The 10,985-nt window shown below is 40.3% G+C and overlaps 1 protein-coding gene across 1 annotated transcript in view; it reads right to left on the bottom strand.

The window, feature by feature from the left end:
* Positions 1-226: 226 nt before the first annotated feature.
* jakmip1 (janus kinase and microtubule interacting protein 1) overlaps positions 227-10,985 on the bottom strand; it is a 76,930-nt gene continuing 66,171 nt past the window's right edge. Inside the window, exons 15-21 of the mRNA XM_060926867.1 lie at positions 9,474-9,527; positions 9,324-9,389; positions 6,698-6,766; positions 4,927-5,004; positions 4,642-4,845; positions 510-575; positions 227-310 (exon numbers count right to left, since the gene is read on the bottom strand). Coding sequence (XP_060782850.1) covers positions 260-310; positions 510-575; positions 4,642-4,845; positions 4,927-5,004; positions 6,698-6,766; positions 9,324-9,389; positions 9,474-9,527 — 588 coding nt within the window. The 3' untranslated portion in view covers positions 227-259. The remainder of the gene's footprint in view (positions 311-509; positions 576-4,641; positions 4,846-4,926; positions 5,005-6,697; positions 6,767-9,323; positions 9,390-9,473; positions 9,528-10,985) is intronic.

The raw sequence follows: 10,985 nt of genomic DNA, 5'->3' as shown, positions 1-10,985 counted from the left end.
TTGATGTGTGTTTAAATACTTGTAACAAATATTTAAGTTAAAATTATATTACTTTATATATTTAGATTTACTTAAGAGAGACTGAGTGGAGCAGCTTTATCTGGATGTGTTATTGTTGTTGTCGTCGTCGTCGTCATTGTCATTGCTGGAAATGCATAAAAATATTAAAAAGATCAAAAAATAACCGAGGAATGTTTGACCAGAGTTCAGTAGGGAAAAAAAGAGTCCATTACTTCCGTGTGTGTGTGTGTGTGTGTCTTTAAGGCCAGAGAATAAAAGCTAGAGAGAAAAACAGGAACAGAAATAAAAACTGTTTATCATAAGAAACATAAAAGGAGAGAGGGAAGAGAAAAGAGAAGTACATTTTAGAGAAACATGAACACTATTCAGGAACTCTCATACACAAACTCTGTAAGCGATCAAAAAAAAGAACGTCAATTTCCATTAAATCTGCTCTCAATACCGCAAACATCTGAATACAAGTGCCATATGACTGCAGTCATACACACCTTCTCTTCAATCTCTTTGATTTGTCGTCTCTGCATATCAATCTTGTCCTCCAGCTCTCTGATCCTCTTTAGCACAAAGAAAGGAGTTTGAAATTAATAAAAGAACAGTCCAGGTAAAAATTAAATTGCTAACACAATTAGTTTCACAAATGATCATATCTTAATACTTAACTAATTATTTCATGTGCAAAGGATAAACCACGATGGGGCAATGCGGTTATAGGAAAAGAATCAATTTTGCAAAGCAAACTTAGTATTACCACACTGACAGTGATTATTTTCCATTATGCAACAAATACGTCCGGTCCACTAATTTGATTGGTTGAGCAACGTTCCAAGAGTGCCTATATTTCCTATAACCACACTGGGACGTTCCACTCTTACCCCCATTTCCACCAGCATGAACCTGGTACTAGTATTGGTTCAGAGCTGGTTCAACTTGCAAACCTTCGAAGAACTGGTTTGCTTTTCTACGGGCTGGAGAGCCACGTCATCATGTCACTGTTACACAAGCGCCCACTACACTAGTGCTGTTACCACCAAGCACAACAACAACAACAACAACAACGACGATGATGGACTACATCAGACAGACTACATCTCCTTCTTTTTCTTCTTCAGATTAGGCCAGGCTTGTAGTACTCAAGTCCAGGACTCGGACTCGAGTCCAACTCGTGCCCTAATTTTAAGGACTTGTGACTTGACTTGGACTTGAGCACTGATGACTCAGACTCGTGCATTAACTGCATTCAGACTCGTAAACTGAAGACGAGGACTCTGATTTTTTCTTTATTTTTTGTAACATGCCATAATAATTTGGCATAAGATATTTATATCTACATTAATTTTTATACTAATTTTGTGCAAGAGAATGCACATTCACCTGTTCATGCATCATGTTCAGGAACAAACTAACGTTAATGGCACTAAAATGCCTGGAGAGAACGCCCCTAGGATTGTTCACTTTACTTATACAGACTTCTCATGCAGTGGGAAAAAAATGCACTGCTATGTGTTCCATATGTAGAAGAACTATCGAGGAGATGACGGGGACAACCTCGAACTTCAATCGTCATTTGGCAAGACTCCACCCAGAGAAGTAAGTGACACACTATGTTCATTGCTCTGTTGATAGAGGGGCTTGCTTGCTGACCAATGAAGTAGCTAGTGTTAACCCTCTCTCATGTTATTTGTCCTGTTGATAGTGGGTGGGGCTTGCTGAGCGATGAACAAGCTTTTTATCTGTAGCCTATTAACTAAAATGTGGCAGTCAAGCAGGAACGTTAGTCCAACACAGTAGCAAAGATGGTTTCACATAAAGGCAACAACAGCCACCGCCAAATGGTGCAGTTGGAGTCTTGTTCTTGGACTCGACTTGGATCAGTAGTGGACTCGACTCGAAATTTTCTGTAATGACTTGGACTTGACTCGAACTTGAACACTGGAGACTCGAGACTGGACTCGGACTCGAAGTGTAGTGATTCGACTACAACACTGGATTAGGCGGACTAGAGCGGTTCTTGGTTCTAGACCAGCAGAGAGTCGGTGGATCCAGTTTTCCTGGTCTACAGCTGTTTCTTTGCCTGTCAAAATGTGAAGAGCTGGTTCAAGATTAAGCTCTGGCTCTGAACCGGCCCTGGGACTGTGTTGGTGGAAAAGGTATTTGTCGCACATCCACTCAAGCACAGACTTAAGCACACAGTGAAATTCTTCTCTGCATTTAACCCATCTGAAGCAGTGAACACACACATGCACACATACCCAGAGCAGTGGGTAGCTATGCTACAGTGCCTGGGGAGCAGTTGGGAGTTAGGTGCCTTGCTCAAGGGCACTTCAGCCCAACCTCAGGCCATGGTTGCCCCATGTTAACCTAACCAGAGGACCTGAAGGAAACCCATGCAGACACGGGGAGAACATGCAAACTCCACACCTTCAAGGCCCCTATCAGCCACTAGGCTCAAACCCAGAACCTTCTTGCTGTGAGGCAACAGTGCAAACCACTACACCGCCATGCCACCAATGTATGTGGTATGTGTGTATCACTCCACTTATATTTGTTCACCACATAACATTCTACTTCCTGGTCCAAAATGGTTACTACAGTAGACTTAGTAATGTTATCAGCGGACATGGCAAATAATATTTTTCAGGAATATAAGTTTTGACTTAAAATATGAAAGCTCATTATCTGAAGATGAAAAGGAAGAAGGGATGCCAATTTTACCACACTTTTGCTTGTGGGATATAAATAACAAGACAACGTGATCAAAATCAACCAATTTTATCGGCATAATGTTTGAAAAATGATTGTGGTGACGATCAATTCCAATGATCCATTCAAGCAGACAGTAAGAACTATAGGTCATAGAGTCAGAGATTTTGGAGTATTTATGCTGCAGCATATATTACTATACAGTGCCCTCCACAATTATTGGCACCCCTCATTAAGATGTGTTCTTAGGCTTCTAATAAATTCATTTTTTTAAATAATATAGGACAACAATGCAAAAAAAAGAGAAAAATCCAACCTTTAATTCAAGTACATTTATTCAGTGGGAAAAAATCCTACATTAAGAAATAATTCTTTTACATGAAATCATGTGTGCCACAATTACTGGCACCCCTGATGTTAATACTTTGTACAACTCCCTTTTGCCAACAAGACAGCACTTAATATTCTCCTATAACATTTCACAAGATGGGAGAATACAGAGAGAGGGATATTCGACCATTCCTCTTTGCACAATCTCTCTAAATCATCCAGAGTCCTGGGTCCTCTCCTATGCACAGCTCACCCCACAGGTTTTCAATTGGGTTGAGGTCTGGGGACTGAGATGGCCATGGGAGGAGCTTGATTTTGTGTCTGGTGAACCATTTTTGTGTAGATTTGGCCACATGTTTAGGGTCATTATCTTGCTGAAAGACCCAGTGATGACCCATCTTCAGCTTTCGGGCAGAGGCCACCAGATTTTGATTTAAAATGTCCTGGTATTTCAAAGAGTTCATGATGCCATGCACCCTAACAAGGTTCCCGGGGCCTTTGGAAGAGAAACAGGCCCACAGCATCACCGATCCTCCCCCATACTTCACAGTGGGCATGAGGTGCTTTTCCGCATATTCATCTTTTGTGATGTATTAGAGTGTTTCTTGCCAAAAAGCTCTATCTTGGTCTCATCTGACCAAAGCACACGGTCCCAGTTGAAGTCCCAGTACCGCTTAGCGAACTCCAAACGTTTACGTTTATGCTTGTAAGTGAGAAAAGGCTTTTTCCGTGCATAACTCCCAAACAGCTTGTTGGCATGTAGATAGCGCCTGATGGTTGTTATGGAGACTTTGTGACCCCAAGATGCTACTCTTTGATGCAATTCTCTAACAGTAAGCTTTGGAGAACTTTTTACTTCTCTTACCATCCTCCTCACTGTGCGTGGTGGCAAGATAAACTTGCATCCTCGTCCAGGCTTGTTTGCCACTGTTCCAGTTGTTTTAAACTTCTTGATGATTCCTCTGACTGTAGATATGCGCAGGTGTAGGTGAGTGGATATTTTCTTGTAGCCATTGCCTGACTTATGAAGGTCGACACACATCTGCCTTACTTGAATGGTGTGTTCTCTTGTCTTTCCCATGTTGAAGAGTGGATAAGAGAAATAGGCCTCTGTGTCACATCATATTTATACCCCAGGGAAACAGGATGTGATGAATTATTAATTAAACGTTCCTAGATACTCTGATCAACTTTATAAACTACAGTAGAAATGACAGAAATGCTTCAATTACATTTATTTTCTAGGAATTGTTATGGGTGCCAATAATTGTGGAACAGGTGATTTTATGAAAAATAATTATTTCTAAGTCAGGGATTTGTTTTTAATTCACTTGAGTTAAGGGTTACATTTTTCTACAATTTTCAGTGTGAGATTATGCTTCTGCAATAAAAATTGAATTTATTTTAAGGCTTTTAACACATCTTAACCGGGGTGCCAATAATAGTGGAGGGTGCTGTATGTGTTGCTGGGAAACAAATATTGAAAATGGCCTCAACTTGCCTGAACATCCCATGTAGCCTATAATTTTGGTACACACACACACACACACACACACACACACACACACACACACACACACACACACACACCTGTTGTGCAGACTGGAGAAGCTCCATGCGCTGCTGTAAGATCAGCGTGTCAGCATGCCGGCTCTGTCTAAGGATCTGCCTCCGCACCGCCTCCATAGACTCCGCTAGCTCTGCCCTCTGCCTTTCGCTCAAACTCTCAGCCAATCGACCATTTGGATCCTGCTGCAGCACAGCATACAGTGTGGCTTCCAGCTCCTGCACTCTCTGAATTATAGACAACATTAACATCAGCATCAGACAAACTTCACTTCACATATAACATTTGATCCAATGAAATGTCCTTACCATATGGGCATGGTCTAAGGCCTGCTTTCTGTAGTCTAGCTCCTCCTCCAGGAAGCCCTTCTGCTTACTAAACAGCTCCTGTCAGGACATCAGAAGATAAAGTAAGCACAATCCCAATTCCAAAAAAGTTGGGACGCTGTGTAAACTGTAAATAAAAACAGAATGCGATTATTTGCAAATCATGGAAACTCTATATTTCATTGAAAATAGTACAAAGACAACAGAGTAAATGTTGAAACTGAGAAATTTTATTGTTTTTTGAAAAATATATGCTCATTTTGAATTTGATATCAGCAACACGTTCAAAAAAGTTGGGACAGGGGCATGTTTACCACTGTCTTGCATCACCTCTACTTTTAACAACACTCTGTAAATGTTTGGGAACTGAGGAGACCAATTGCTATAGTTTTGAATGAGAAATATTATGTTGTCCCGTTCTTGCCTGATATACAATTTCAGTTGCTCAACAGTTGGGGGTCTCCTTTGTCATATTTTCATTTCATAATGCACCAAATGTTTTAAATGGAAGACAGGTCTGGACTGCAGGCAGGCCAGTTTAACACCTGGACTCTTTTACTACGGAGCCATGCAGTTGTAATATGTGCAGAAAGCGGTTTGGCATTGTCTTGCTGAAAGAAGGAAAGCCTTCTCTCAAAAAGATTTTGTCTGGATGGCAGCATATTGCTCTGAAACGTGTATATATCATTCAACATTAATGGTGCCTTCCCAGATGTACAAGCATGTCATGTGCACTAATGCACCCTCATGCCATCACAGATGCTGGCTTTTGAACTGTGTACTGATAACAAACCGGACGGTCCCTCTCCACTTTAGCCTGGAGGACACGGTGTCCATGATTTCTAAAAAGAATTTCAAGTTTTGATTCATCAGACATCGGGACAATTTTCCACTTCGCCTCAGTCCATTGTAAAAGAGCTCGGGCCCAGAAAAGGTGGCGGTGTTTCTGGATATTGTTTAGATCTGGTTTTAACTTGCATCTGTGGATGCAGTAATGAACTGTTTTCACAGACGATGGTTTTCTGAAGTGTTCCTGAGCTCATACAGTGATTTCCACTACAGACACGTGTCTGCTTTTAATGCAGTGTCGTCTGAGGGCCTGAAGATCACAGCCATCCAGTGTCAGTTTTCAGCCTTGTCTCTTGCATACAGAGATTTCTCCAGATTCTCTGAATGATATTATGTACTTTTGATGATGTGATCCCTAAATTCTTTGCAATTTTACATTGAGGAACGCTATTCTTAAATTGTTGCACTGTTTGCCCACGCAGTCTTTCACAGAGCGGTGAACCCCTCCCCATCTTTACTTCTGAGAGACTCTGCCTTTTTGGGATGCTTTTTTATACCTAATCATGTTATTGACCTGATACCACTTAAACAAATTAGTTTTTTTAGTATTCCATAACTTTTTCGGTCTTCTGTTGCCCCGTTCCAACTTTTCTGAAACGTGTTGCTGACATCAAATTCAAAATGAGCAGATATATTTCAAAAAAACAATAAAATTTGATATGTTGTCTTTGTACTATTTTCAATGAAATATAGGATTTCCATGATTTGCACGTCATTACATTCTGTTTTTATTTATGTTTTACACAGTGTCTCAACTTTTTTTTAAATTAGAGTTGTAAGATGAATGAAATGTCCCACTTCGTTATTGCAAAGCTGTTTCTTAAAATCAAGTGTGAGGGGACAGTAAGGTTCAGTCATATTAGATAACATCGGCGCATTGGCACCTTTCGAAAGAGTGCCTCACCTTTTCATTCTCAAGATCAATCATCTTCTGTGTAAGTGCTGCCTCGGTGCTGTCTATCTGTTTCAGCCACTACAGAACGACATACAGTACAGAGAGAGAGTGTTAGGTTGGCAGTAACAATAGTAAACCATACAAAGCTGTGCAATCCATCATAAAACACTAATCTTATTTTTAACCTTCATGTTCTTTTTCATTTCTTAGCAATTGCTCTGTTATTGATTCAGGCTGTCTGTTTAGATTTGACAGCACCATGACTATAACATCTCATCTCATTATCTGTAGCCGCTTTATCCTGTTCAAGAACAGGATAAGTGGCTACAGATAATGAATGGATGGATGGATGGAATTGTAACATCTGATATGTTCTTTTATCTGATGAAATAAAGACATTTGACAAATGGGGCGCTGCGTTAGAGACCGGAAGAAGAGAAAGATAAAACAATGACGACAGAAAGAGTCATTTACAACAGTTTCTATACAGTGAATGAGGTAAATAGACACAGGTGTCTCTCTGTAGGCATCCTTTCCATGTTATCAGACATTTATAGTATTATGAGCCTGTCAGTGGGAAAACAAGTGGTTGACTTTGACGCAACTGTTTGCCCTGTAGGATTACATTGTATAGCCTTTTTACAAGTGCTGATGATAGCGTTCTAATTCAATACTGGACAAATTCCGATCATTTTTGTCCCTAGTAAATAAATGGACCCAAAGAGATGGGAAAATTGGGCCCAGGTTTGAAAAATCCCCTTTAGGATGATGACACAAACATTTTCGCTAATTTCTCTGCACCAAATCGAACAAATCACCCCTTAGACTAGAGATAATTAAAGCTAGACTGCCTTTCAGATTTTCGGAGTTTTGGTCATAAAAAGAATTTTCCCTGACACCCAATTATTTTTGTTTAGTGGACTGAAAGTTACTGAATTTGAATCACAGACTTCCAATTTTATTAGTTTTTTTTAAATAGAACAATTAATGAATTTAGAGCCATGTGGCCCTAAATTCTCTGCTATTTTTCCTGCTTCACCATGATGCAATTCAAGATACTACGTGGTGGGCTTTCCCCATTTGCACAAGGCATTGTGGGATACAAATTTGAAACAGGAGAGAAAATTGGAAGACAGGAGTGTGTGAATGAAACTCGAAAGACCAACTACAACAACAGAAAGTGAGAAGAAAAGATGTTATGTTGCGAAGGAAAGGAAACGCAAGACCAAACTTATAAATGTCAACGAGCACCTCGGTGTGATCAGCTATTCGTTTCACGACAGAATGATGTAACTGTCAGTGCACGGTCAAGGTAAACCTGTAGATGGCAGTAATGCAACACTATGGATGCCAGCTGCCATTAAACCCAAAAGAAGAGGCAGAAGGTAAACCTGCGCATGTTCAACATTCAAGATACTTTGTCATGCATCACGTGGTGGGCTTTCCCTGTTCACACAAGGCATTGTGGGATACAAATTTGAAACAGGAGAGAAAACTGGAGGACGTGCATGTGCGAATAAAACGTGAAAGACCGACTACAGTAACAGAAAACGAGAAGAAAAGACGTTATGTTGCGAAGGAAAGGAAATGCAGGACTAAACTAATAAATCTCAGCGGTTAGCGAGCACCTCGGTGTGATCAGCTGTTCGTTTAGCAACAGAATGATGTAACTGTCAGTGCACGGTCAAGGTAAACCTGCGCATGCGCACACCAGACTTCCTCTGTCTGCTTGACTGCATGAAGCGAGCGATTTCATGCACATTATTTGCTTTAATCCCCTCAAATTAAATAACTTCCCTGCCACAGAATGACCTGATATTTTTTGAGATATTACAGAAATAAGCATATATCACAATGACCAAGTTTCAGAGGGAACTAAATTTCACTGATTTTATTAAATCGAAAGGCCGTCTAGCTTTAACTGTAGATTTAGAATATCCAATAAAATAACTGGTCCCATTAGAAAATGTCAAACGTTCTCCATGTGAAGGCCTTTTCTTGGCTACCACACAAAAGGGTATGAGAGTACAAATAAGACATGAGGTCATATAAAAAAATGTTTGGTTAATACTTCACTTATTTTAAAAATCAAACAATGAGAAACACAAAAATTGACTTCAAACTTGCAGCTAGATCTATTTTTTTTTCCTTTATACTATGTGTTTCCAAGTTGGAATGATATTACAGAGAAACTCTTGAGCTTTGAGACTTTCAGAGTGGGAATTACAAGTTAAATGGAAAACAGAGGCGGGAAACTTTCTGGTTCCGACTCATGAACCCAGTATAGCCTCTGACCCACATGAACCCAGCCACTGCACCTTTTCATGCTGCTGCTTTGCAATGTAATAGAGAAGCTCACCATGCTTGGAAGAGCACATTAATTGTTAACAGTGAAGGCAGGAAGGCTATTCATCCTACCCAGAGAGTATAGATGGCTCTAAATGTACAGTTTTCTTACGAATACATATGAAGTTTTGCCACTCCATCATTTTTGACACTTCTGTTTCACACTGCTACTTTTGTATCACAATAGTTTGAATATAATATACAATTTGATAGGTAATTAGTAAAAAAAAAAGTTGCAGAAATAATAGTGTAAGGCCAGAGATGTCAGATAGAGGGTGCCACAGCATACCTTCTCACAGCGAGACAGCACGGTGCTCGCCTGGATCACGGTGACCTGCTCCTCATTCCTCAGGTTCTGAGAGAAACAAAAGAAACACAGAATGATTTGAGAACGATGGTAGTATGTATTAACCTGGACACAACTGACAAACAGTCTTACCCCATTGTCACCCAGGATGTCCAGCTTTTTCATGAGTTCAGGGATAATGACATCCTAAAAAACAACATTAAACATCACGTTCAGGTTTGAACTGCATACTGTAGTAGGTTGATCATGGCTCATTTTTATACTATTTACAGTGGTGCTGGAAAGTTTGTGAACCCTTTAGGATTTTCTATATTTCTGCATAAATATGACCTAAAACATCATCAGATTTTCACACAAGTCCTAAAAGTAGACAAAGAGAACCCAGTTAAACAAATGAGACAAAAATATTATACTTGGTCATTTATTTACTGAGGAAAATGAGCCAATATTACATATCTGTGAGTGGCAAAAGTATGTGAACCTCTAGGATTACCGTAGCAGTTAATTTGAAGGTGAAATTAGAGTCAGGTGTTTTCAATCAATGGGATGACAATCAGGTGTGAGTGGGCACCCTGTTTTATTTAAAGAACAGGGATCTATCAAAGTCTGATCTTCACAACACATGTTTGTGGAAGTGTATCATGGCATGAACAAAGGAGATTTCTGAGGACCTCAGAAAAAGCGTTGTTGATGCTCATCAGGCTGGAAAAGGTTACAAAACCATCTCTAAAGAGTTTGGACTCCACCAATCTACAGTCAGACAGATTGTGTACAAATGGAGGAAATTCAGGACCATTGTTACCTTCCCCAGGAGTGGTCGACCAACAAAGATCACTCCAAGAGCAAGGCGTGTAATAGTCGGCGAGGTCACAAAGGACCCCAGGGTAACTTCTAAGAAACTGAAGGCCTCTCTCACATTGGCTAATGTTAATGTTCTCCTGATGGTGGACTCATGAACACTGAACAACAATGGTGTGCATGGCAGGGTTGCAAGGAGAAAGACACTGCTCTCCAAAAAGCTGCTCATCTGCAGTTTGCTAAAGATCACATGCACAAGCCAGAAAGCTATTGGAAAAATGTTTTGTGGACGGATGAGACCAAAATAGAACTTTTTGGTTTAAATGAGAAGCGTTATGTTTGGAGAAAGGAAAACACTGCATTCCAACATAAGAACCTTATCCCATCTATGAAACATGGTGGTGGTAGTATCATGGTTTGGACCTGTTTTGCTACATCTGGGCCAGGACAGTTTGATGGAACAATGAATTCTGAATTATACCAGCAAATTCTAAAGGAAAATGTCAGGACATCTGTCCATGAACGGAATCTCAAGAGAAGGTGGGTCATGCAGCAAGACAACAACCCTAAGCACACAAGTCGTTCTACCAAAGAATGATTAAAGAAGAATAAGGTTAATGTTTTGGAATGGCCAAGTCAAAGTCCTGACCTTAATCCAATTGAAATGTTGTAGAAGGACCTGAAGCGAGCAGTTCATGTGAGGAAACCCACCAACATCCCAGAGTTGAAGCGGTTCTGTACGGAGGAATGGGCTAAAATTCCTCCAAGCCGGTGTGCAGGACTCATCAACAGTTACCGGAAACGTTTAGTTGCAGTTATTGCTGCACAAGGGGGTCACACCAGATA

This window comes from Neoarius graeffei, chromosome 8 (assembly GCF_027579695.1).
Source record: "Neoarius graeffei isolate fNeoGra1 chromosome 8, fNeoGra1.pri, whole genome shotgun sequence".
In the NCBI taxonomy this organism is placed as follows: Eukaryota; Metazoa; Chordata; class Actinopteri; order Siluriformes; family Ariidae; genus Neoarius; species Neoarius graeffei.
The sequence above is the reverse complement of the archived record's forward strand: the minus strand, read 5'-3'. Positions and strand labels throughout refer to the sequence as shown.